Raw genomic sequence first — 27,060 nt, 5'->3', positions numbered from 1 at the left:
GAAGAAATAAATATTTTGGGTAGGCTACAATGTTTTTCATTAATCCTCATTTCCGAACCAACACAGGTTTGAAAAATTATGTATTAGCCTAATTTGCGTTTCAAATATCAAACCAAATCAAAATATGTCGTAAGGACACACCTGGAAATCAGTTTCCTGAACGAGCTTTGAGTCGGATGCCCCTCTCCTTTTTCCTTCTGTAATTTTTATAAAACTGGGCGGAGCGTGCCAAGTTTTAGTCAGATTACTACAGCAGCGTGAGACACAGATTCACTTCAGAACGCGTGGGTGAGTGTTCATCACGGGGCTGACGCTCGAGAATGCTATACGCTCCAGAGACTGAGCATCGGATCGGCTCCAAAAGAGAACCTCTCCTCAAATACGTGTCGCTCATCTGGACCGTAACATAACGAGGACTTCTGTTGCCATCAGCGGGCTGAAGAGGGTCATATCGACCACGTTTCACATTTTGAAGGAATCATCATGAGGGTGACTTTTACAACCAGCTGGATTTTTCAAGGCTGGATCAAGAACATTATAGTGATTCTCTGTATACACGTAAGTTCAATCATATGTTGAACAGTAATTTATCTGTCTCTGCTCTTACAGTATACATTATATGAATGACAAACACAATAACTTTTTTAATTGAGGTGCTGACTGCATTAGATATAGGTTACATGTAGCCTATCTATAGCTTACTATTATAGCAAACAGTTACAATTTACATGCATGCATGCAACTAGACCAGAATGTATTTCAATGTTTTTACCCCAATACTGACTGGAAACAGTTGTGCCGTTGTGCTTGGTCGCCGGCCAGTGGCCCCCGCTCATCTGAACCGCATGCAGTGCCTTCAGCTGCTTTCTCCCTCCGCTCCCAGACTCCGTGGCTTTGTGGGAATGGATCTATTACCCTCTCCCCCAGTTTGATCCTGTGTGAGGAATGATGATATAATGCTGCTTTTTGAACAGAACATTTTTAAAACTTTTTTTGCATTGTAGCCTACTGCACAGAAAGCCAAAGAATAACGTGAGCGATGTTGGGGGACTGAAAGCCTAAGTCGGTGGTTTTCTATTGTTTCAGACTTGGGCTCCACATCTGTGTGTGTGTGTGTGTGTGTGTGTGTGTGTGGGTTCATTGAGTAGTGGTACTCTCACAGTCCCTCAGCCATGTGGTATTGGCCATTGCAAACAGATGACAGCATGTAGCCACTCTGGAAGTAAACCTCACAGTGGCGATGGCTTTGCGAGCATTGTCTGTCTGTAGTGAGCAGTGGTGATGGCTTTGCGAGCATTGTCTGTCTGTAGTGAGGACACAACACTTTAGCAACTCTGTCCAAGGCTCTGGACAGTCAACATTTCACATGAGGAAATGTTTATAGAAGAGGATGCATGCATGGAAGGACAGACATATGCATTCATCCATCCATCCATCATTCATCCATCCATCCATCCATCCGTCTATCATCCATCCATTCATTCATCCATTCATTCATCCATCCATCCATCCATCATTCATCAATTCATTCATCCATTCATTCATCCATCCATCCATCAGTCATCAATCCATCCATCCATCCAACCATCAATCCATTCATTCATTCATCTATCCATCCATCCATTCATCCATCCATCAATCCATTCATTCATTCATATTCCTTCATTCATCTATTAATTTATCCATCCATTCATTCATTCAGTGGTAGGCACACTCCCTCCCAAATCTTCCCCTCATCACACCATTTCCCCCAATCAGAGCGCAAATGTTCCCCTCATCACACCATTTCCCCCAATCAGAGTGCAAATGTTCCCCTCATCATGCTGTTTCTCACAGGCAGAGTGCAAATGCTTCCCTAAAGGCCGTTTCCCGTAGCTGTCTGAGCACCTGACCGCTAGCACAGCTACACGCGGCCTGTTGCATGACACGCTGCATGTTATGACCTGCTGTAATCAGGCCTCAGGCTTCCAGTGAAAAGCTGATATTTGTATTGAGAAATCCTGTTTTCCCAGGTATATCAAGTGGTATAGTCATCCTTGTCATAGTCTTTTGTTCATTTTGTTGATACCACCATAATGATGAGTCGTGTGTGTGTGTGTGTGTGGTGGCGGGGGCCAAAAGTTCAAGGATCCTGTCTCATGCCTGCGTGTATTGTGTGTGTGTGGGGGGGGCATGTAACACTACATTATGTGGGGGGGGGGGGCATGTAAGACTTAATTATGTGGGGGCATGTAACACTACATTATGTGGGGGCATGTAAGACTTAATTATGTGGGGGGGGGCATGTAAGACTACATTATGTGGGGGGGGGCATGTAAAACTTTATTATGTGGGGGGGGGGCATGTAAGACTTGATTATGTGGGGGGGCATGTAAAACTTGATCATGTGGGGGACATGTAAGACTTTATTATGTGGGGGGGGGGGGGCATGTAAAACTTTATTATGTGTTTTTCCCGGTGTATGTTTGTGCTCTGGCACTGCAATGTGTTTTGAAAGAGCCATAATAGCAGCACATTAGAGTTGTCAGGAGCAGCCTTTAAATAACGCCCTCCAGAGGAATTTCTCCTGGTGTGGCGGCCGTTATGCAAATACGGTGGTCTCTGGGAGCCGGGATGATGGATCTCACAGTTGCGCCATCTCTTCAGTTTCAGCGCACTCACTCTGTCTGTCCTTCACTTCTATTTCATCGTTTGGGGATGATCTGTTGTTCCTTGTGGTGCTCCTGCAACTCAAGTGGAGGCGACTGACGTCAAAGAGGTTGATTTCCATTGAGGAGAAATGCCACACAATTCTCTACTTAGCTCCAGGTCACTTTGGACAAAACAAAAGAATTCAACGGAGACGGAGAAACCACACTTCACTGCAGAGTGCATGGACTACTCTGGGGGATGTTAGTGTTTTGCTTGTCTTGGGACTATTTTCTAACATATAATTAGCTTGGGTGTCACTGGCCAAGAGCATATATATATAGTCCGTGAAAATATTTTGAGATGCTTGAGTAGGCCTCCGATGCATAGATATATAGGGAAAAAATACCTTCTGGGTAAACATGCATTCCTCTCCACTACATATATATGGGTTTATATTCCCATCTACCACAGTTAACATATGCTCAGGGCCATATTAATGTCCTGCACTCAAAGCAATGCAAAATGCAGCACTTTGTAAAATATTTCTTTCCAGTTACCCCTCCCATGTAAAAGGCCATCAATCATGTAATCGTTCTACAGTTCACTAGCGTGTAGAGCCTCTCATTTGTGGTTGACTCGTGGGATTATCATGTAACAAAATAACACATAACCAAGAAAAAAGATCAGATACTTACATCCAGTCAGCAGTGTGGAATCCAAACAGTATCGTTTGGATTCCATCAAAAATGTACCTGTTTTGATGTTTTTCAAAAAGTTACCTGTTACCTACCTGTGACCTAAGAGAGGAAAGGCCTGTCTTTAGATGACCTATATATTTCTACATGTCAAAGCTACCACTGTATTTTTTGCGGACATTAATTATGGGGAACTTTTTTTCTGGCCCCAATGAGATAGATGCCCTCCTATTTGTGACTAACAAGGAACTTTAGTCGGTGCCCAAATCATGTCCAAATCATGTGGTGAATGTCTGACAGAGCTCTGCAGGCCTTTCCCATGGGAGAGCTCGGGGACTGGAAACCCAGGTGCCCCATCACTGACCGTAGAGGAAGAAGGAAGGAGATGGATTTGACATGAAAACTTTTGACCCCACTGTGTGTGTGCCAGCGGTGGGTGCTGTAAAGGGCACATGGGTGTCTTCAGCGTGGAGGAATTCCTCTCATTGTGCCTTCAACCGTATTCTGTAATTATGGTTCGATCTCCACGGGCTGTTACGGTAATTCACAGTGTGTTCTTTTCTCCGCACACATCAGACTGTTCTATTAAAGGGCTCATCTCTTTCCAGCAAAACCTCCAACACAATTTAGCAGAGCACCGCGTGGTCGCTATCCAACAGCTCTCCACGGACTCTCCTAACGACAAGCTGAGAAAAGGCAGTATGCTGTTAAAGGCGCGGCATGGCTTTAACCTGTATGGCTGTATGACTGTATGACTGTACTGCTTTAACGACAGCACCGTGGCACATCTGCAGTAAGAACTCCAGGAAGAATCTGCCATGCTGCTAAACCGTGGAATGTCTTTGTGGTATCTGAAGGGATGTGGGTGTTTTTCCCCCCAAAACAACTGTAAGTTGAGCAATAGCGCGGACTCTCTTTCTCCCACTGCTCTGCCTGGGGTCATCGCTCTCCTGGACACAACAGGACAGTAAAAAAGGAAAAGACTGCATGGAGAATGGTGTGTGTTTCAGAAAAGATGTCCTGCGTTGTGGACAGTATGCATTATGCAGTATAGACGTCCTGCATTGTGGACAGTATGCATTATGCAGTATAGACGTCCTGCGTTGTGGACAGTAGGCATTATGCAGTATAGACACAGTAGGCATTATGCAGTATAGACGTCCTGCGTTGTGGACAGTATGCATTATGCAGTATAGACGTCCTGCGTTGTGGAGAGTGGGCATTATGCAGTATAGACGTCCTGCGTTGTGGACAGTAGGCATTATGCAGTATAGCCTTTTGTGTCTGTTGGTCATCCTCGACTCAAAGAAAACCAAACAATCAGCCTAATCAATTAAGACAAGTCTTACTGGCAAAATACATGTATCTCAGTTGGAAAGCTGCAAGGGTCCACTCACTGCTCTTTGCTCTGTTTCAGGTTGTCTACTCCAAACCATGCAAGTCTAACCAGTATCTGAAAGACAAGAAATGCTGCAGCAAATGTGAACCAGGTAAGTGGCCTGACACGGCTCCCATCACTGCATTACCCACATCTGTCTCTCTCATCTGGTCACTACATCTGGTCACTAGCAGCAGTCTCACACACCATAATCCAGTCTAAGTGTTATCCTTTCTGTGGGACTGGATTAAGGGTCTAAGTGTTATTCTTTCTGTGGGACTGGACTAAGGGTGTTTTCAAAGAGTCTGGACACCATGACCTATAAATGTATGGTTCCACTTGAAAGCTCTCATCTGGGTTTGGGAGAGGGGAATGATTTTGAATGGACGTGTTGCTATGACGACATGAAACACATCCTCTCACCTCCCCCAGGAAGAAAAAGGGAAGAATGCTTGCCGATGGGAGGAGGGGTCAGTGGGATGGGTCAGCGTCCACACTCCTGGGTGTTGTGAAAGCGCTGTCACCCATTCAGATGGGAAGCAGTTCCGCTTGGGGCCATATTTAGTTTCCCAATGCATGCGTCAGTGGGTCACTGGGTTTGCAGACCGCTGCCGGCTGGTCATGTGGGGGCAGCCTGGAAATGATCGCCATGTGCCGGAACTTCTGAGCTACACACTTCTGAGCTTGCCATTTAAATCACAGTCCTGAGTATGCAGTCCTGAGTATGCAGTCCTAAGTATGCAGTCCTGAGAATGCAGTCCGTAGTATGCAGTCCTGAGTATGCAGTCCTAAGTATGCAGTCCTAAGTATGCAGTCCTGAGAATGCAGTCCGTAGTATGCAGTCCTAAGTATGCAGTCCTAAGTATGCAGTCCTGAGTATGCAGTCCTAAGTATGCAGTCCGTGGTATGCAGTCCGTAGTATGCAGTCCTGAGAATGCAGTCCGTAGTATGCAGTCCTAAGTATGCAGTCCATAGTATGCGGTCCTGAGTATGTAGTCCTGAGTATGCAGTCCTAAGTATGCAGTCCTGAGTATGCAGTCCGTAGTATGCAGTCCTGAGTATGCAGTCCTGAGTACACATGAGCTCTGAATGTAAAAAAAACCCATATACATCACATCTGGGTCCATGGCATTTTTAATGCTAGTAGTTTGTCTGCTGTTGAATGTGGTCCATGCTGCAGGTCCAGGTCATACAGCAGATACTGTCTCTGTCTGATGTTTTTATGCTACTCTTATGTCTATGTTCTCTTGTATACTGTACTGTCTCTGTCTGATGTTTTTATGCTACTCTTCTCTCTCTTATGTCTATATCCTTTTCTCTTATTGTACAGTGTCCTTGGGTGACTTGAAAGGCGCTTTAAATAAAATGTATTATTATTATTATTATTTAATACCTAATGTTTTGTGCACTCACCTGTCTGCACTCACCTGCACTCACCTGCACTCATCTACACTCACCTACACTCACCTGCACTCACTTACACTCACCTACACTCACCTGCACTGACCTGCACTCACTTACACTCACCAACACTCACCTGCCTGCACTCACCTGCACTCACTTACACTCATCTACACTCATCTACACTCACCTGCCTGCACTCACCTGCACTCACCTACACTCACCTGCACTCACCTACAATACACTCACCTGCACTCACCTGCCTACACTCATCTACACTCACCTACACTCACCTACACTCACCTGCACTCATCTACACTCACCTGCCTGCACTCACCTACACTCATCTACACTCACCTGCCTACACTCACCTACACTCACCTGCACTCACCTGCACTCATCTACACTCACCTGCCTGCACTCACCTGCCTGCACTCACCTACACTCACCTACACTCACCTGCCTACACTCATCTACTGTACACTCACCTGCACTCACCTGCACTCATCTACACTCACCTGCCTGCACTCACCTGCCTGCACTCACCTACACTCACCTACACTCACCTGCCTACACTCATCTACTGTACACTCACCTACACTCACCTGCACTCATCTACACTCACCTGCCTGCACTCACCTGCACTCACCTACACTCACCTGCCTGCACTCACCTGCACTCACCTACACTCACCTACAGTACACTCACCTGCACTCACCTGCCTACACTCACCTACACTCACCTACACTCATCTACACTCATCTACATTCACCTACACTCATCTACACTCACCTGCACTCACCTACACTCACCTGCCTGCACTCACCTGCACTCACATACACTCACCTGCCTGCACTCACCTGCACTCACCTACACTCACCTACAGTACACTCACCTGCACTCACCTGCCTACACTCACCTACACTCACCTACACTCATCTACACTCATCTACATTCACCTACACTCATCTACACTCACCTGCACTCACCTACACTCACCTGCCTGCACTCACCTGCACTCACATACACTCACCTGCCTGCACTCACCTGCACTAACATACACTCACCTGCCTGCACTCACCTACACTCACCTGCACTCACCTACACTCACCTGCCTGCACTCACCTACACTCACCTGCCTGCACTCACCTACAGTACACTCACCTGCACTCACCTGCACTCACCTACACTCACCTGCCTGCCTCCTGTTCTCCACTGCAGGGACGTACATGTTCGCGCCTTGCACTGGCAACTCAGACACAAAATGTCGCCCGTGTGGGAGGGACGAGTACCAGCCAGACTGGACCAACGACACCAAGTGTATGCCCCAGCGCTTCTGCGACACCGGTCAGTGGAGTGTCCTCTACACCTTCAGAAGCATCGGGAACACCATTATATAGTTCACTTAATGTGTCATTGTCAAGTCATTGTTAACTTATTGGTAATTGGCTCATCTAATCTCACTTAGTCGCTTGCATCCTGTTTGTAGTGATTAAAGTGGACGTTTTAATGGTCAAACCTCCATCCATATGTGTCTTGGGCACTTGTTCCATGTCCTGTGCTGTGACACCTGATGACTTCTCTCTCTGCTCTAGTGAAGGGGTTCAGCCAGGACCGTCCACAGGACCCCAAGGCCGCCGTGCCGTGTCCGTGCATGAAGGGCCTGCAGTGCTCGCCTACCAACTGTGAGTTCTGCGAGCGCATCCCCCCGTGTCCACCTGGAGAAGGACTCACTATGGACGGTAAGGAGCCCTAACACACAGGTCACTCAGGCATCAACACACAGGACACTCATGCGTCAACACACATCAACACACAGGTCACTCAGGCATCAACACAGACGTCACTCAGGCATCGACACGTGTCAAATGTAATATCCCACTGGCATTGTCATTAAACCATCTGCAGAAAGTCTGTTGTAAAGCAGGGATTAAAATAGGCTCCAGTTTGGGTTGTTAGTCATGTAGGGTAGTTACAAGTCTTGTAACAGGAAGTTGAGAATTAGGCCTAGCTGACTAGTGTGTTGAATATGTCCTAAGTTGCTCATGGTATGTAGTGGTTTAGCAGTTTATCCTCAGCGGAATGACTGTAAGAGGCTTGTTGTTTTGTTTTGCATGTCCAGAGTCCGGTCGAGGCTCCTGTAAGGCATGTCCAGAGGGGTATTTCTCTGACAAAGAATCCACTGAGCCATGCAAGCCGTGGGTGAGGTAAGTGGCCTGTTTTGGACGCTCCCCATCTCACAAAACACACTCCAACTTCAAACCACATCAACAACCGCTAGGCACACAAACAAGGAGTCAGGCCCCTGTTTTTATTTTGCCAAATCACAGTAACTAATCATGAACATTATTTGTCCTCTGTCACTCTGGGGTCACAGGAACATGCTGGGACACACAAGCCCCCACAGTTTTACCACGCTCTGGTGTTATGACTAATTCCTGGGCCACTTCCCCTGGAAAAGAGCATTTTTTTTCTATTGCCAGCCGTATTTGTGGTTAGCATCTGCAGAGAGAAGCCAGGCTGATGAAAATAGCAGAGACGGAGCAGTTGAAAAATAACATCTCTGTGTTCTGTTGTTGTCCACCAGTTGTAAAGACTCTGGGAAGAGTGAAGTGAAGTCTGGGAACTCCGAGAGAGATGCCGTGTGTGGACCCGCAGTCCTCGGTATGTACCCCTCGCACGTCACGCCATGACTTACACTTTGACTTTTTTTTAGTCTGAGGGGCCTTCTCAGGACTTCCGGGGATTAGGGGATTCCTAGATGGGTTGTCAATAAAGGAATTAAGGCCAATGTTGTGTTTACCTTACTTAGTTTCCTCCACGTCAGGGGTTGTGGTGGCCATTTTGTCTGTCATCATGGTCGTGTCCCTCGTCATCCTTACGCTGTTTTGCTACAAGGACAAGATGAAGCTGCTCTCCGGTAATCCTTTATATCAACCCCTTTACCTGCATTGGAATGCAGCTTCTGTAACTCTTTCAATGCAAATTGACATTGATACTATTGTGACTTAATTATCTTGTAGAATACAGTATACCAAATGAATATTATTTCATAATATTTCATATATATCCATATTTCTTGAATTTCCCCTTGGGATCAATAAAGTATCTATCTATCTATCTATCTATCTATCTATCTTTCTATAATGACATTATTAACTTTTTCCCAATATTTCCTTTAGTGAATGTGAGATCTTGTGTTCAAAACCTGAAAAGGAGCAGGATACAGCAGGTGAGACCTCTGCTGTGTGAACAGAATTTGAATACACCTTTATTCACCTTTCCGCAATCAGTCATTATTCAATCAGTTCAACTGTTTCATATTCTTTGTTCCACTGACTGGTTGAATTCCCGCCATGTCCACTTCTGTCCACTTTAGGAGACCCTGACGCCGCCCCACAACGTCCCACAGCACTGCACCTTTGAGATCACCCGTCTGCTTCGCCCAGACGAGTTCCTCACTCAGTGTCCCAGCACCGTCCTGGCCATCGAGGGAGGGCAGGAGGTCGCCTCGGCAACCGCATCCACATCCACCTCCCTGGACCCGGTGGCGGTGGAGGGCTCGTCGGGAGATGTGAGCGAGGACGGGTCAGTGGAGGCCCGGGGAGCCACGTCGGTTCTGTCTGGCGTCTCCTCCTCCTCCTCCTCCTCTTCCTCCTCCTCTTCGTCCAGCTCTGGCTCGTGCAGCTGCGTGATCTCCCTGAAGGAGCCGGTGGAGCTGGGCGAGAACGAGGACTGCAGTCAGGTGGTGTCGCACGGCCTGGCAGGCGTCTGCTCCTGCGGGGGTGGTGAGCGAGAGGAGCGCACCACAGCAGGAGGAGGAGGAGGAGGAGCAGGAGGAGGAGGAGGAGGAGGAGGAGGTGGAGGAGAAGCAGGAGGAGGAGGTGGAGGAGAAGAAGGAGCAGGAGGAGGAGGTGGAGGAGAAGCAGGAGGAGGAGGAGGAGCAGGAGGAGCAGGAGCAGGAGGAGGAGGAGGTGGAGAAGGAGCAGGAGGAGGAGCAGGAGGAGCAGCAGGAGCAGGAGGAGGAGGAGTTGAGAGAGTCCCAGAGGAGTCCCCTCTCTGTCAGAACTGCTGCCCTGAGGAGGGCCTGCGTGGCTGTGTGGACTGCACTGACCTCCACGCCTCCCAGGACCTCTACCTGGACTACAGCAGCCTGCCGGCGAAGGACACCATGTCCGAGCCACGGGGCGCAGGTGACGGCCGCCAGGAGGGCCCCCGGGTCACCACGGGACTCCTGTGCCCGCACAACGAGCCACATTGCTGTAGCCCGGAGTCCGGCAGTACCACGACGGCACCGGCCGCTCTGTCCCTGCCCAGCACCAACGCCAGCACCAACGCCAGCGAGCACGGCCTGTCCCTCAGCTGCAGCGCCGAGCGCAAGCTGCCCGCACAGGATGAGGACGCCGAGTACCAGGCCCACTGCTCGGAAACCGCTCTGACCTCAGGTGGGCAGCAGGCTCTTGGCGGCGTGGCGTGGAGTGGCGTGGAGTGGCGTAGCGTGGAGTAGCGTGGGCGATCGTGGAGTGGCGAGCGTGGGAGTGGCGAGCATGGAGTAGCCGAAGCGAGCGTGGAGTAAGTGGAGTAGCGTGGAGTAGCGTGAGCGTGGCTTTGGCATAGCGTGGCGCGGGAGGGCGTAGCGTGGCCCGCGGGCGAAGCGTGGCGCGTGGAGTAGCGTGGCGGGCGAGAAAGCGAGCGTGGAGTGGAGTGGCGTGGCGCGGGGTGGAGTGGCATAGCGCATGATGGCGGGCGGCGCGCGCGTGGCGTGGAGTGGCATAGCGTGGCGTGAAGCGGGTGAGCGTGGGATTAGTGTAGCGAAGCGTGGCTTGGCATAGCGTGGCGTGGGTGGCGAGCGAGCGCGGAGTAGCGTGAGCGTGGCGAAGGAGCGTGGAGTGGCGTAGCATAGCGTGGCGTAGATGGCGTGAAGCGGTCAGCGTGGAGTAGCGAAGCGTGGCGCGGAGTGGCGAGCGCGGGAGTAGTGTGGCGAGCGGAGTAGCGTGGAGTAGCGTGGCGTGGAAATGGCGTAGCGATGAAATGGCGTGGAGTGGCGTAGCGTAGCGTGGAGTAGCGTGGCGTAGCGTGGAGTAGCGTAGCGTGGAGTAGCGTGGCGTAGCGTGGCTTGGCATATCGTGGCGTGGAGTGGCGTAGCGTAGTGTCACGCTAGGCGTTTGCTGTGTCATGTCATCTCCGGCCCTCTGGCGTGTGTCCCATTAAAGCTCAATGAAAAACATGTTTTCTCAAGACCGTCTGAACGTGCCGCTAGACCAAACACAGCCACAATGAACAGTGGGGGCACATCTGAAATCGGAGGGAAAACACTTCCATTTCGCGAGATGCCAGGCAGAGGAACAGATGTTTACCGCAAAATTCCACAGGCGTCTCGAAGCGAACCCCGGCTCTTAATTGAAACAGGATGTTGCCGTTTGAGTAGAACCGTCTCGTAAAATACGCAGCGGGGCCCCGTTCACATCTCTGCGGTTTGATCACATAACAGATGGGCTAACGAGCCTGTAAACACCCATTTCCCATAACCTTCACTAATGCCTTTGCCACGGCATTCCGGGTAGCGCTCAGGCCACAGCGGATTCACTGAGTGATGGAACGTCGTTCCCACTTGTCCTCTGTGTGCGATACACTCAATAGAGTTTTCCGTATCCAGAGAGCCAGAGAGGAGAGATGCCTGTTATTATCATATTTGAGAAGAATAAGAAAAAAAAGCCATTCTGGTAAATGTCAGTTCCAGTAAGGTTGTCTGGAAATAAAAACTGCTATTCTTTGCCAGGAGGGGTGGTGTGTGTGTGTGTGTGTGTGTGTGTGACGTAGTAAATCATCTCTAGAGTGACTCACTGAGGCATGAAATCTGACTCATTGTCTGACTGCCTCCACTCAGGCGGTCCTCCTGCCGGTGAGCACAGGGATCTCCACCCCCACACACACACACCCGCTCTCTTGCTGCTCTCTCTTTCTCTCTTTCTTTCTTTCTCTCTCCTCTCTCCTGCTTCTTTCTCTCTATCTTCCCCTCCTCTGTCTCTCTCTCTCTCTTTCTCTCATCCATCTCTCCTGCTTCTCTCTCTCCTGCTTCTCTCTCTCTCTCTCTCGTCCCTCTCTCCTGCTTCTCTCTCTCTCTCTCACTGTCTCCCCAACTCATTTCTACCCCTCCTCCCTCTCTTTCTGTTCCCTCTGAGGGAACTACGGCGGTTGATGTTGAAACTTCAGCAGGAGGAAGCGATGTGGCTCTTTTCGCCCCTTAAGCTCCATGAAATACATAATGGACGTTATAAATAACTGCCGCTTACTCTGCATCAGTCTCCCGCTGTAGCTGGTGGTTGACCTTTGGTCTAATTTGACACGAGTCCACTGTGAAGGCGCTCTGTTGGTCCTGGACGGAAACCCACTCACTTGCTCTTTGTAGTTTTAGCTTTTCAACCTTTTCAAGGTCATCTGGACTCCTGCTTGTTATTTGATTCCATATGTAAGATATCATAGTATTGGTACGGTAGATATGGGAGTGATATCATAGTATTGGTATGGTAGATATGGGGGTGATATCATAGTATTGATCATAGTATTGGTATGGTAGATATGGTAGAGATATCATAGTATTGGTATGGTAGATATGGTAGAGATATCATAGTATTGGTATGGTAGATATGGTAGAGATATCATAGTATTGGTATGGTAGATATGGTGGTGATTGGAGTCTGGACAGTAGACTAGGAAATTATTAGAGTATCTGTCTCTAGCCTGGTGGCCCATACTACAGTGTAATATGCTGCTGACCAGGGCAGGCCTGTCCCACTCATGCTGGTTTCTGTCCGACAGGTCAGGTGACGGGGAACCACAACACCACCTTCATCTCCAGCGGCCAGGTGATGAACTTCAGCGGCGAGGTCATCGTGGTCTACGTCAGCCAGACGTCTGAGGCCGACGCTGGTGGCGGCTGTGTCGGTGGGGTCAAGTCGAGCGAGCCGTTCAGCTGCCCCGTCCAGGAGGAGTCCAACGACGGCTCTCCTAACGTCCAGACCGCCCCCAAGACGCCACAGGGCATCGCGCCCAGCGCTCGGCAGGACAGCCCCCTACCTGTTCAGGAGATGGCCCGCAGGTGGCCCGCAGGTGGCCCGGCACGGTGAAATGATCGAGAGGTGGAGACGCTTCGGCGTCTGACCACGGAGCTGACCCTCCTCCTCCTCCTCCTCCTCCTCCTCCTCCTCCTCCGCATCTGTGCTCTCCCCTCCCGGATTGTTGAAGCACTGCTGAAGTGCTTCTGATGTGTATAAGATAAAATGCTATGCATTTGTTGAATGGGTATTGTACATAGCCTTTGGTTCATCACTAGTGCTTCATGTTGCAGATGCAGATGTTAGTGATTACGTCTCGGTTGCAAGCTGGCTTTATCCTCAAACATCTCGTTGACAAGCAAGTCTGATGATGCACGACACTTTTGTTTCCGCAGACAACGTGGAAAACACACACACACACACACACACACATGTGCGTTGTAGCCCTAGGAAAGACACAGAGGTGAGGCAGAGTGAAAGTTCAGTGTCCAGAACAAAAGTGCATTGTGTCCCTTCTTGGCTGTGTCGTCTCTCCAGGCCCTTTGTCTGTCTGATGCAGGCCCTTCAGACGGAGTAGAGGGCCCAGCGCACCCCATCCCCCCCCACCACCACCACCACCTCCAGCCCCTGGACAAGCCTCACACACACCAAACCAACCCTGGACAATCCTCACATGCTCATTTGAACTGTTTCATTGTACCAGTATGACTGACGGGTGCAGATTTGTTTTTCTTTTTGATGTACTTTTTGATAACAGTAAATCTGTAGCAGTTAATGTGTGCATAACGGCCTTCAATCAGTTAAGTGCCTTGTTAAGCTGTTTTATGATTCTTGGTCTTTTGTCTTATTTAAAATGGTGGTGTTGCAGCTACAAACCAAAGGGAATTTTGTAACACTTTACTGAAAAAGGTGTTCTAAATGAACTATGTCTGTGTGTTCATAAGGGTTTATGGTATATAAATGAACTATGTGTGTGTCCATAAGGGTTTATGGTATATAAATGAACTGTGTGTGTCCATAAGGGTTTATGGTATATAAATGAACTATGTGTGTGTCCATAAGGGTTTATGGTATATAAATGCTCTACTATAGTGCTTGACATACAGTAAACACTCATAACTTACTGAATGACCAGAATTAAAATTGTGAAAGTTTTCCATTACAACACCTTCACTTCACTTCATTTGATGCCTTACAATGTCTTACCGAGTGATAACTTCCCTGACATCAATGTAATTTTATAAACAAGACAAATATCATGGACAAAAATCAAATGATGCATTATCACGTATACTTTTTACTGTAAAGATTTTAAATTAAATTTTAAATTAAATTTTAATTTAATGATTTTTGCAGGAAATTGTGAACATTGATGTTCATGACTGAAGGCTTATGTCTTGCATAATAAGGCATTATGAATGTGGTATAAGCCCTAATGAATTTACCGTAACACATTATGGATACCTTTTTGAAGTAACATGACTTTTTTTATAAGAGTATATTTGTTTGTACATTTATTCATGTTAACAAATACAAATAAAACTATTTGAACGGCGATTGCCCAGCATTTGTATAACTTCTCAAGCCTACAAAATTCAATTACAATATAACACAATGCCTGTCTTGTTCTATAACTGATGGCTTTCTTTCTCTGTCTTCCTGTAAGTCAATAAGAGTGTTTGCATCCCTAATCAGTGGTGAGCATTGCAGGGCTGCATGATTGAGAGTGCTGTGAAGCCTCAGACTATAGCCTTGTGTCGACACAAACCTTTAATTACGCCAGATGATGGCTAACAGCTGTCGGCGAGGTCGGGGCAAATGTATGCCGAGAATATTGTGTTTGACCGCGTTCTCATGGCAGCCAATCCCAGCTCGCACACAAACGCTCTTGGTGGAGGCGAAATGAACGCTGGGTCCGCTGGCTGTGGGCCTTGTGAGGGAAAAGCCAGGAACGTGTCGGGGGTCCGGAAAAACAGGAAACAATGACTTGTGTTCACATGCTTGAGATGGAGGGTTAGGGGGCATTTTTTTGCGAGGCGTTAGTTGAGTAGGAGCTATGTTGCCAGTCATCTAGTGCTGCTCTGCCATCTAGTGGAGTCAAATGAAGGAAGGAACTCCAACTGGAAGGAAATGGAATTCACAGGTTGATGAAATTCTCAACTCTTAAATGTTGGAAACCTGTTGATTCATCAACCACCACACCCCTCAAACACCTACATACACACATACATCATCGGCGGTCACTTGAAACGAGTATGACTGTCCTTTCTGTAGGGGCATCTACTTGTGGCTCTTCAGATGGCTGTAGAGGCCGATCCGTGATCCACATGTTGTCGTGCAGGGTGGGCAGGGAAGGTGGCGTTGGTGGATGTTGGTGGATGGTGGTGGAGCATTTTTCTGTCTTTCCTTGCGGAGTAGTTGCTTTGCTCCATTTCATGTTGTGAAGCTCCTTCCTGCACAGATTTCTTCCAGTGGTGCCTGTCTGATGCAATGTGCTCACAGTTGCTTGATGTGATGTTGAATCTCTTCAGACTGTTTTTGATATTGTCCTGCTTTCTTTTGTCCAGCAGGGGCTTGCTGACCTTCTCTCAGCTGAGAATACAGGATCTGTTTAAGGATCGAGGATGGCCAATCCATCGAAGTTGGTGCTGCATTATTGTGGTGGTGATGCTGCGCATGTTGGCCTCCTTCAACACACTGGTCTTGGTGTGTCTTTTCTCCCAGCTGATCCTCAGAATCTTTCACTAGGTTCTTTGGTGATATTGTTCCAGGGCTCTCAGAATCTTTCGCAAGGTTCTTTGGTGATATTGTTCCAGGGCTCTAAGGGCCAGATGTACTAACGCTTTTGCGCCCACTTCAGGCGTATTTGTTTCGCAATGTGCGTGTAAAATCATTGCGAGGTATGTACAAACAGGCGCAATGATAAAAAAAAGCGCAAACTGCCTGTCGGCGGGGAGCTGAAAGTGGCAGATTGCATTTGTCATGTCATGCATATGCATTCATGGGAGGATCAGGGGAAAGTGGGAGTTTAGCGTAAAAATGGATGGGGGAAGAGTAAAAGCGGCTTAGTTATGTATTTCGTGGCATGTACAAAGACTGCTCCTGAAAGCGCCGCGTCTATTCTGCGCCTAAATACTTCCGCCTTGTAAAAGCAGGTGTTAATCCAAATTGCAGTTCAATGCTAGCCTAGAAATCTAGACGCACCCTAGCAGCAGCAAATTACATTTGCTTCCAGGGCTAGTCTAGCAACTTTCCATTGGCTTGTGAGCTCGAAAAATTAAACTTCTATCAGGCCAATCAAATCGTGTATTGAGTCGTTAGGCGGGCTTAACATAATGATTGATGGCAGAGTTGCAACGGTTTGGCTTGAATTCCCTGCTACTTGAAAACAAAGAAGATGGATGTTGCTGTTGGCCAACAGTGTGACACGAGTTAAGCTTGTTTTAAGTTGGCAAAAGTTTGAACTAGCCAACTAGCTCCGCTGGTGGGAAAACGCATGGGACAGCGTTGTCCTATTGCGTGCAGAGGGAATTTGAAAGACAGCCAATTATCCCGCCCCTCGGATTGAGCACTGTGAACGGTGAGTGCCCAGACCCTACATTTTAATGCTCGTCAGGCTAGTTCAATGCGTCAATAGGAGAGAACCTTTCAAAGACAACAGAATCACTATTTAGAGCACCAGTTTTTGTGGTGAAAGTATTTGTACTACCAAAAGCAACCTCAACTTTCGTTGGCCTTTCGAATGTCTTACTTTCACTTTAACGTCATTCACTTAAACTTTCCTACTTGCTAGATTTGACCAATCTTCCATAGCCTACGTGCACAAGTAGTTTGAGTAGAACTACTGATCTTCATTATCTCCCTGCTTGTTTACATCATATCATGTATGGTATTATTTCATGATCGCTAAACATTCTTTTTAATGTTGTCATAAGTTAACTTCATTCAACTGCGCTTGTATGTAGGCGCTGCCATTCTGTTGTGGACGTTCGTAAATTGCGTTTATGGGCGGAGAAAGGCAGAGAAAGGCGCAGTTTACACCAAAGATTCTAGAACAGAGCTCCACTCTAGAATATTTGGTTTACACTAAGGATTGAACGATTGATAAATACGATAAATATGATAGACGGACACTTGGGTCTGACAGCGTTCGCAATCTGCGGTGTGTCCATGACGCTGATAACCTACGTTCGCAATTGTACGTACATCTGGCCCTCAGAATCTTTCACAAGGTTCTTTATTGTTCCAGGGCTCTCTTCTTTAGTGATATTGTTCCAGGGCTCTCAGGTGCCTGCTGTAGGTGGTCCATGACTTTATAGGAGTTTTGTTTGTGCTTTTAGGTCTCTGTCTTCAAAGACTCTTTTCCTGAGTCTGCCATATGCTCCACTGGCACAGCTCAGGGGATGGTTGACTTCAGAGTCGATGTGAGCTTTGGAGGGGAGAAGGCTTCCAAGGTAGGAGAAGTGATCGACAGGTAGGAGAAGTGATCAACATTTTCGAGAGTGGTGTTGTGCACTTTTACGGTGGGCTGAACTGATGGCTGGTTGGGTGGAGGTGGGTATACTGTAGGACCTGGGTCTTCTTGAGGTTTAAAGTTAGACGCAGGGCTTTGTATGCCTATACACTCATACACACCATCAAACACCCCACACATTAATGATATCAATCAACAACCAATAAGATTATACTTATGGAAATCACTGTGTGGATTTAAGCGCAAATTCATTAGATACTGTATCTGGAAAGCAGAATGAAAGTCATGGCATATCGTCCTCCAACCCAACAGACTCCTCGGATTTCATCTCAGCTCTGCATCATGCTGTCACTCAACAATCTACATGAGTCATTTCACAGTTCTCCTGTAAGCGTGAAGCTGGTGAACTCTGGGGAATACCTCAGATGCTAACCTGTGCTTTTCCTCTAGTATCATAGCACTAGCACACACACACACACACACTCAAACACACATACACTCACACCCACACTTGCTTAAACACGCTCACACACACACACACACACACACACTGACACTCACACTCACTCAAACACACATACACACACACCCATGACACTCACACACACACACACACAGGGCCACAGAGCGACGCAGACCATCTGACAAGAGAGGCCTCACTGGTGCCTGTGAAGAGGGCTCAGGTGGCTGCTTTCTGCATGACGCTCAAACAAAGAATCTGCTATCATATGGCATGGGGAGAATCTGCTATCATATGGCACGGGGAGAATCCTGCAAGGGAGTCACAGGTGCTGGACACGCTCAAACACACACACACACAAACACACAAACACACACACACACACTCACACACACACTCACTCAAACACGCACACACACACACACACACACACACACACACACAGGAGAATCCTGCAAGAGGGTTACAGGTGCTGGACGTTGCTGGAAACTACCTGAGTTTTACATCACCTGTCCCTCCCTGCAGCTGCAGCCAGTACTGTATGGCTTCCTGGTCTGTGTGTGCGTCGGTATGTCCGTCTCTCGTGTTTACCCACAATCCCCTGATGAAAGCAGGGGTGTGTTAGCGTGCTAAATGCATGTGGCCGCCCAGACAACACTATACTGTAGTAACGCATGACAAATGGTAAATAGACAGCCCATTCAACTTTACTATGTAGTTTTTTAACAGATTAGTAACAAGGTATTAAACGGATTACAAACAATGACATGATAATTACAGTTTTTCTCGATCGTTTTGATACCTGTGTCAACTCTGACATCACATTCTCAAAACAGTTAACACCTGTGTCTGAACAAAAGCACTCTGGACAAAATGACACATTTTGCTTGCAAAAGGCTGTTACTCTCTCAAAACACTTAAAACATGCAGCAAAAGCAAATCTTGCCTTCAAACAATGAAAATTAATGCCTTTAATCAATCATTACACACTGGGCAACAAAATGCAAAATCTAGTTCTCAAAATGAGCATTTTTGCTATGTCTGTTTCATTACTTTCTCATTTGTCTGGTATCAGAAAAAAACTCTGAAAAGACAAAATGTACTGAATAAAAAAACAAATTATTCATTCCTCCCAAGATGTAACTGTCATTGACATGTAAGACATACAGCAAACACCTAGCAAGATACTGTACATTTCATTGAACTACAACTTTCATCGAAATAGACATACAGTAAAGACCTTTTGTACTGTTTTCTCCACCAAATAGGCAATTCAGTACTTTGTCTAAATGTGCATTAGATCCATACTTGCAAATAGCAACACAGAACAGACATCTCTTATGTATAATGAATGATTGCTGATTGAAGAATTGTGCAAAGGAGTTTCACACAGGTGTATCAGAAATTCAGGCAAGGAATCTATACCACCTGTGAAAAGATGTTTTCCTTTTGTTTAGCATGGGAAAACCAATAGAGTTTGGGGCTTTTGAATGACACCTGTGTTAACTGTTTTGCAAAAGGGTGTGAGAAATGTGTGAACCCAATGAAAATTCGCAAGAGATGACTTCTGCTGTGCAAAGAAAGTAGTCATGAAGACCAAGTGGGTTCTAGTTTACTTAAGCAGGTAAAAGCAATCGAGAAAAACTGTAACAAATGTAAACTAGTTATTGCTAATGTTATATGTTTTTTTTTATTTTAGGGCATCAGTATTATTTGGATGGCCATTATACAGTTGCAAGTGAAGTTTACGATGAAATATGACCAGGTTATTGCAATAGAGTTTTAATAATCAAGTGCAGATATCTCAACAAACCTTTCAGTCAATATTGCAGCACTTTATCCCTCATAAGCCAGAATGGGACATGGGTCCCTGGGAAAGACCCTGCCCTGAGGCAGAACAATCCCCAGTTCCGTGTTGTCTGGGAAAAGACCCTGGCCTGAGGCAGAACAATCCCCAGTTCCGTGTTGTCCGAATGCATGTTCTAGAAAATGCACAAAGTCCCCATTTGTCTGAATGCGCCTAATATCTTACAGTAATAAGCCTATCAGAAAATAATCTATGTCCTTTTTGGCAACTTGGTGGCACAACTTGGCGGACTTGCTCCCTATGTAGGTATAAAAGGCAAATACCGTGTACAGATGGTTTACAATTACAAAGTTATTACTACTATTAACCATCACCACATTGAGCATCTATCTACAGTGTGTAACATTCATAGTTGATTTACAAACTATTTGCTAAAAGATTACAAATAATTGCTTTATTGTTAAACTTTAAACTTTTACTTAATTGTTAGCAAAAACAAATATTAACTATACATTAACAAACAATACTTTAGCATTTGTAAGTGCTAGTTATTCTAAAGCGTTACCCAGTTGCAGTGTTGTAGTCAAGTCACTATGTCTCGAGTCCGAGTCCAGGTTTGAGTGCAGTGTTCAAGTCCAAGTCATTAAAAAAATTCCAAGTCAAGTCCAAGTCGAGTCCACTACTCATCCGAGTCAAGTCCAAGTCGAATCACTATTAAATGCAAAACTGACAACCTTCGGGGCATTCATGTCTCCAGACATTTGCCGCCATTAAAGTTAAGTCCGTTATGGTAGGAACATGGTGTGATGTGTGATGTATGACATGAAGCAGTAACACACCATTGCACTAATATTAATATAAAAATAATTTAGATATTAAAATCTTATACCAAATACAGTAATATTCTAATGACATATTAAAGCCTAATGACATTACAAAAAAAAGTCCTCGTCTCAATTTGCGAGTCTGCATGGTCTGAATGTACGAGTCCAAGTTAGAGTCATTCAGTGCTCAAGTCCAAGTCAAGTCACGAGTCTCTAAATTTAGCTCATGACTCGGACTCGAGTCCGAGTCCTGGACTCGAGTACTACAACACTGCCCAGTTGTGTGTGATATTATAAGAGGGCCTTTCACTAGATGGACAGTGTGAAGCCAGGCCCATCCTTTTCTGCACGGTCCATTTAATCAGTTAGTTCAAACAGTCATGGGATTTAGATAATTCTTGTGACTTATCTTATCTGCAAACTGCATTATGGTACAATCATAAGTTGTGTGAGAGTAGAGGAGAGCTAGATATAACCACTGTGGCAATGCTGTGGTAGGCTGTTTCAAAAGGAACCACTTAGAGGAATACTCCGCCAAACTCCAAACTCAGCCAAGAAGATGGCAGGCATCAGGTAAGGTTATTTGTAAGATTCAAATCAACTGGCCGAGGAGAAGATATTTTGACCGGATGAGTGATGTGCCAGACAGATCTATTATTCCTTATTTCACAATTGAATCAATATGCGTCTGGAAGATGTTAGATTAAGAAGGCAAACAAATAATTACATGTTTAATTGTGTCTAAATTGACTAAGTTGACTGCTTTAGGGGCCTTATTGCCACGCAGTGGTCATCTGACATTCGTCTGGAGGGAAAAACAGCCATTGTGACGGGTGCTAACAGCGGCATTGGAAAAGAAACGGCCAAAGACCTCGCTATGAGGGGTGAGTTCCTCAGCAATGGAATCATGGAATAGAGAATAAGAGTATGCTATTATCATAACATACTCATTTTATTCTATAAAGTTAAACCAATAGTTTTCAGAGTGTCTGCATTGAGGAACTATCATAACTCAATGTAGGTATTTTGGGATGAGTCCTGGGTGTTTCTGGGTGTGATGTGTCCTGGGTGTTTGTGGGTGTGATGCATCCTGGGTGTTTCTGGGTGTGATGCGTCCTGGGTGTTTGTGGGTGTGATGCATCCTGGGTGTTCTCTTCCCAGGGGCCCGCGTCGTGCTGGCGTGTCGGGACTTGGAGAAAGCTGAGCAGGCGGTGGCGGACATTATGAGAGAGGTGGAGGGGGCCAGTGTGGTGGCCAAGAAGCTGGATCTCGCCGACACAAAGTCCATCTGTGAATTTGTGGAAAACATTTACAACAGTTGGGTTCTGATATATATACAGTATATCTCTGTGTGTGTGTGTGTGTGTGTGTGTAGAACATTTACAACAGTTGGGTTCTGATATATATACAGTATATATATATATATATATATATATATATATATATATGTGTGTGTGTGTGTGTGTGTGTGTGTGTGTGTGTAGAACATTTACAACAGTTGGGTTCTGATATATATGTGTGTGTGTGTGTGTGTGTATGGTGGGGGTGATGGGGGAGTGTTGGTATGGGTAACATTTACAACAGTTGGGTTCTGACTCTCAGTTATGGCCAGACGAATGTGAAGGTTTAGAGTCACAAAGTCATTTTTTGAAGGGAACATTTGGTGAAATAACTGAGAAATGTAAAGCATCTAAAGTATTTATGTTGTTTCAGCTGAAACATTCCTGCATTTCCTTATCAACAACGCGGGCGTGGCCGTTTGTGCATACTCAACAACCTCAGATGAATTTGAGACACAATTTGGAGTCAATTACTTAGGTATGAAATTACACATCTTCCCCTTCAATACACTGTGAGCTTTTATTCTAAGGGTGTCTGAAACAATTAATCAGACAATTGATCACATTTTTGTCGATCTCCATCAATTATGTTTGGCTTAAATGCAGGGCCATTACATGTATTCAATTGACTTTCTATATAGCTTTTAACTTTTCAGTGCATCTAATGCTCATGGAAATCCTTGAAATTTCCGCAAATAATAAAGTAACTGAATGAATAATAGCCTATGTATTATCACCCGGAGCGAAAAAAATACTCTTTTCTGATTGGCTGGCGGGGTGGCTTTTAATTCTGAATAACGGGACACCTATGAAGTAGATCTGGTAAAAAAAGTTTAATCGCCGTTCCATATTAATGCTTATGAATGGTAACTATAACAACCATAGTAGGACGACGGTTGAGCTTCCGCTGCGCGTCAGGGAGTTTTTGCCCCTCGCCCTCGTCCATTAATTCCGTATAACAGGACACCTCGGTGGCCGTTATCCCTTACATAATGGATGCATTGATGACAGGGGGGTTAACCATATCTTTAAATAGGCCTACCGGATGACTCCCGTGGCTACATGTGATGTTTTAACGGGACTGTCCGATCCTGTTGCGCCTCACATGTGATGTTTTAACGGGACTGTCCGATCCTGTTGCGCCTCACATGTGATTCTTTAACGGGACTGTCCGATCCTGTTGCGCCTCACATGTGATGTTTTAACGGGACTGTCCGATCCTGTTGCGCCTCACATGTGATGTTTTAACGGGACTGTCCGATCCTGTTGCGCCTCACATGTGATGCTTTAACGGGACTGTCCGATCCTGTTGCGCCTCACATGTGATGCTTTAACGGGACTGTCAGATCCTGTTGCGCTTCACATGTGATTCTTTAACGGGACTGTCCGATCCTGTTGCTCTTCACATGTGATGTTTTAACGGGACTGTCCGATCCTGTTGCTCTCAGGTCACTGATGTTTTAACGGGACTGTCCGATCCTGTTGCTCTCAGGTCACTGATGTTTTAAAGGGACTGTCCGATCCTGTTGCGCCTCACATGTGATGTTTTAACGGGACTGTCCGATCCTGTTGCGCTTCACATGTGATGCTTTAACGGTTTTAACGGGACTGTCCGATCCTGTTGCGCTTCACATGTGATGTTTTAACGGTTTTAACGGGACTGTCCGATCCTGTTGCGCTTCACATGTGATGTTTTAACGGGACTGTCCGATCCTGTTGCGCTTCACATGTGATGTTTTAACGGGACTGTCCGATCCTGTTGCGCTTCACATGTGATGTTTTAACGGTTTTAACGGGACTGTCCGATCCTGTTGCGCTTCATATGTGATGTTTTAACGGGACTGTCCGATCCTGTTGCGCTTCACATGTGATGTTTTAACGGGACTGTCGATCCTGTCCGGACGCCTCACATGTGATGTTTTAACGGGACTGTCCGATCCCTGTTCATGCCTCACATGTGATGCTTTAACGGTTTTAACGGGACTGTCCGATCCTGTTGCGCTTCACATGTGATGTTTTAACGGTTTTAACGGTTTTAATGGGACTGTCCGATCCTGTTGCGCTTCACATGTGATGTTTTAACGGTTTTAACGGGACTGTCCGATCCTGTTGCGCTTCACATGTGATGTTTTAACGGTTTTAACGGTTTTAACGGGACTGTCCGATCCTGTTGCGCTTCACATGTGATGTTTTAACGGTTTAAACGGGACTGTCCGATCCTGTTGCGCTTCACATGTGATGTTTTAACGGGACTGTCCGATCCTGTTGCGCTTCACATGTGATGTTTTAACGGTTTTAACGGGACTGTCCGATCCTGTTGCGCTTCACATGTGATGTTTTAACGGTTTTAACGGTTTTAACGGGACTGTCCGATCCTGTGGCTCTTAGGTCACTTCTTTCTGACGTTTCTTCTGCTGGACCTCCTGAAGCACTCCGCTCCCTCCCGGGTCATCAACCTGTCCTCCATCGCTCACCTCATTGGCAAGATCAACTTTGAGGACGTCAACAGTGAGAAGACCTATCATGCTACAAGAGCCTACGCACAGAGCAAGCTGGCCAACATCCTCTTCACCCGGGAGCTGGCCAGGAGAGTGAAGGGTGAGGCTTGCCTGTTGAGTGGACGTCTCAGCTTCTCTGAATAGGAACACAGTTCCACACACTCTCCCAAAAACAGTGCTATGAGCCATGACAGACTTGGTCTGGTAGGTAGGTAGGTAGGTAGATATATAGATAGATAGATAGCCTTTATTGTCACTATACAGTTGCCTTGACAATGAAATTGGGTTTGCTATATCTTGAATTTACCCTTGGGGATCAATAAAGTATCTATCTATCTATCTACATCTGACAAAGTGCATTTGGTGAAGTATTGGGTTAAGTATTGGGTTAAGTATTGGGTTATGTATTGGGTTATGTATTATCAAAAGCAAATGTGATTTTGCAATGAGATGATTCACCACCTGCACATGTATTATATTTCTCTAACTGGGGTAACTATACAGAAACTCAGCAACAGCACATTGTTAAGTCCACATGTCTCCTGTTTATTCTTCTCCACCTACATGAGTCTCAGTGAACTCCTGCATGTAACTTCATACTACTGCACTCTAGTGGCGGCTCCGTAAATGCAGGATACAACAACATGTTTCCTCGCTAGGCTTGGGCATCACAGTGTGTGCGGTGGACCCAGGGAAGGTGAGCACTGAGATCATTCGGCACCTGAGGTGGTCTCTGCAGTTCTTCCTGAGGACATTCAGCTTCTTCCTCAAAACGCCTGCAGAGGGCGCCTACACAAGCCTCTACTGTGTGGTCACGCCAGACCTGCAGTCCGGGGGCTACTACAGGTGGGTATAAGAAGTCCAAATCAGTGGACCCACCTGACTGTAAACTGTAATACCCCTTCCCCCAGACACATGCATAGGGGTCATTGAATGAGCATGCACTGGTTAGTTCACATGAAAACAGGTCTGTCCCTCACTGGTTAGTTCACATGAAAACAGGTCTGTCCCTCGCTCTTTTGACGCAGGAACTGCGCCCCGGCAACGGGCTCCAGGGCCGCCTGTGACGACCGCACGGCCAGCAAGCTGTGGGCTCTCAGCTGCCACCTGCTGGGCATCAGCTGGCGCTGACGAGAGTCGTGATGAATTCCCACATCGTCTGTCCAGCCGGAGAGCTGCAGCGGCCATATTGTGGATTCATTACATTGTGCTGCATCAATGACATTGACATTTGATTGAGAGAAATGGCTAATGTGATCAAAATGTATGAACTGAAGGCTTATGCCTTGTGTAGTAAGCATGTGTCTGTGTTATCAGGACTTAACTAAGAGCATTATAAGAGTCTTATAAGAGCATTATAAGAGTATTATACCGAGGCTACCATATCCAAACAAACTATAAGAGCATTATAAGAGTATTATAAGAAATACAACTATTTGAACACGTAAATGCCTGTATTTTGACAACTTCTATTAAAAGGCTGTGTGTTACAACAGCCACGTCTCCTCCTACAAATGATCACTTTCTTCCCCTGTCTTACTGTAAGTCAATGAGACGATGAGCGCTCCGAGTAGGACTCCATCACTGAGCAGTTAAAAGTCCTCTTGTGCTGGCCTGCCATCTAGTGGTGAAGAAGTGAAGAAGTAGCTAAGGAGAACAAACATACAGGTTGCTCACAATCTCAGCCCTGGAGTCACGAGTAGCTATGGGTCAGATATGGTCCACCATCCTGCCCCCCCACCCTCCTGCCCCCCTCAGTACATCTATTAAATGTGTCAGATACGGTCCTCCATCCTGCACGCCTCCATCCTGCACGCCTCAGTACATCTATTAAATGGTGGAAACCTGTCAATTCATCAACACCATTCACTCCACACACCAACAGCCCCCTCTGCTTAACGCATCATGCTGTCACTGAATAATCTATATGAGTAATTTCACTGTCCTTCCTGCACAAGTGGGACTAGTGATACCTGTAGAATACCACTGATGCAAACATGCTTCATATCACAGCACATGCATGTAGAATACCACTGATGCAAACATGCTTCATATCAGCACATGCATGTAGAATACCACTGATGCAAACATGCTTCATATCACAGCACATGCATGTAGAATACCACTGATGCAAACATGCTTCATATCACAGCACATGCATGTAGAATACCACTGATGCAAACATGCTTCATATCACAGCACATGCATGTACCGGCACTAGGGCTGTAACACAAAGATCACGCTTCGGTATGGACCTCGGTTCTGAAGTCACGGTTTGGTTCATTTTTTGGTACGGTATGTACCTCGGTTCTGAAGTCACGGTTTGGTTCATTTTTGGTATGGTATGTACCTCGGTTTTGAAGTCACACTTTGGTTCATTTTTGGTACGGTAAGCCTGTAGGTACTGCAAGCCTAAATTCACTGACAATATTGCTGATGTGCAACGGAAATAGCATTTTGAAATATTTTTAATGTTAATTGACTAAACGGACATATG

The 27,060-nt window shown here is 46.3% G+C and overlaps 2 protein-coding genes across 2 annotated transcripts; both read left to right on the top strand.

Moving 5' to 3' along the window:
* The first annotated feature begins 295 nt into the window (after positions 1-295).
* tnfrsf11a (tumor necrosis factor receptor superfamily, member 11a, NFKB activator) lies at positions 296-13,748 on the top strand. The gene is made up of 11 exons (XM_048266954.1): positions 296-558; positions 4,744-4,816; positions 7,327-7,452; positions 7,701-7,847; positions 8,228-8,312; positions 8,693-8,769; positions 8,918-9,025; positions 9,288-9,337; positions 9,485-9,964; positions 10,094-10,550; positions 12,925-13,748. Exons 1-11 carry the CDS (start codon positions 484-486, stop codon positions 13,230-13,232), a joined length of 1,986 nt encoding a protein of 661 aa, XP_048122911.1. The 5' UTR covers positions 296-483; the 3' UTR covers positions 13,233-13,748.
* A 7,524-nt stretch (positions 13,749-21,272) lies between these two features.
* On the top strand, positions 21,273-25,694 carry LOC125309659 (retinol dehydrogenase 12-like). The gene is made up of 7 exons (XM_048266711.1): positions 21,273-21,298; positions 21,494-21,609; positions 21,887-22,042; positions 22,439-22,543; positions 24,454-24,663; positions 25,223-25,409; positions 25,592-25,694. The coding sequence occupies exons 1-7, from the start codon at positions 21,285-21,287 to the stop codon at positions 25,692-25,694; spliced, it is 891 nt and encodes a 296-aa protein (XP_048122668.1). The 5' UTR covers positions 21,273-21,284.
* Positions 25,695-27,060: the final 1,366 nt, after the last annotated feature.

The sequence above is a fragment of the Alosa alosa genome, chromosome 16 (assembly GCF_017589495.1).
Source record: "Alosa alosa isolate M-15738 ecotype Scorff River chromosome 16, AALO_Geno_1.1, whole genome shotgun sequence".
Classification (NCBI taxonomy): domain Eukaryota; kingdom Metazoa; phylum Chordata; class Actinopteri; order Clupeiformes; family Clupeidae; genus Alosa; species Alosa alosa.
Note: the sequence above shows the minus strand (reverse complement) of the source record. Positions and strands in the feature narration are given on the sequence as shown.

Bases quoted from the DNA above. Each gene is read 5' to 3' on its own strand.
- tnfrsf11a (XM_048266954.1), top strand. From the start codon at position 484: ATGAGGGTGACTTTTACAACCAGCTGGATTTTTCAAGGCTGGATCAAG. The intron at 8,770-8,917 runs GTATGTACCCCT...TACCTTACTTAG, and splicing joins GTGTGGACCCGCAGTCCTCG to TTTCCTCCACGTCAGGGGTT. The intron at 9,338-9,484 runs GTGAGACCTCTG...TGTCCACTTTAG, and splicing joins AAAGGAGCAGGATACAGCAG to GAGACCCTGACGCCGCCCCA.
- LOC125309659 (XM_048266711.1), top strand. The intron at 24,664-25,222 runs GTGAGGCTTGCC...TTTCCTCGCTAG, and splicing joins GCTGGCCAGGAGAGTGAAGG to GCTTGGGCATCACAGTGTGT. The intron at 25,410-25,591 runs GTGGGTATAAGA...CTTTTGACGCAG, and splicing joins CAGTCCGGGGGCTACTACAG to GAACTGCGCCCCGGCAACGG.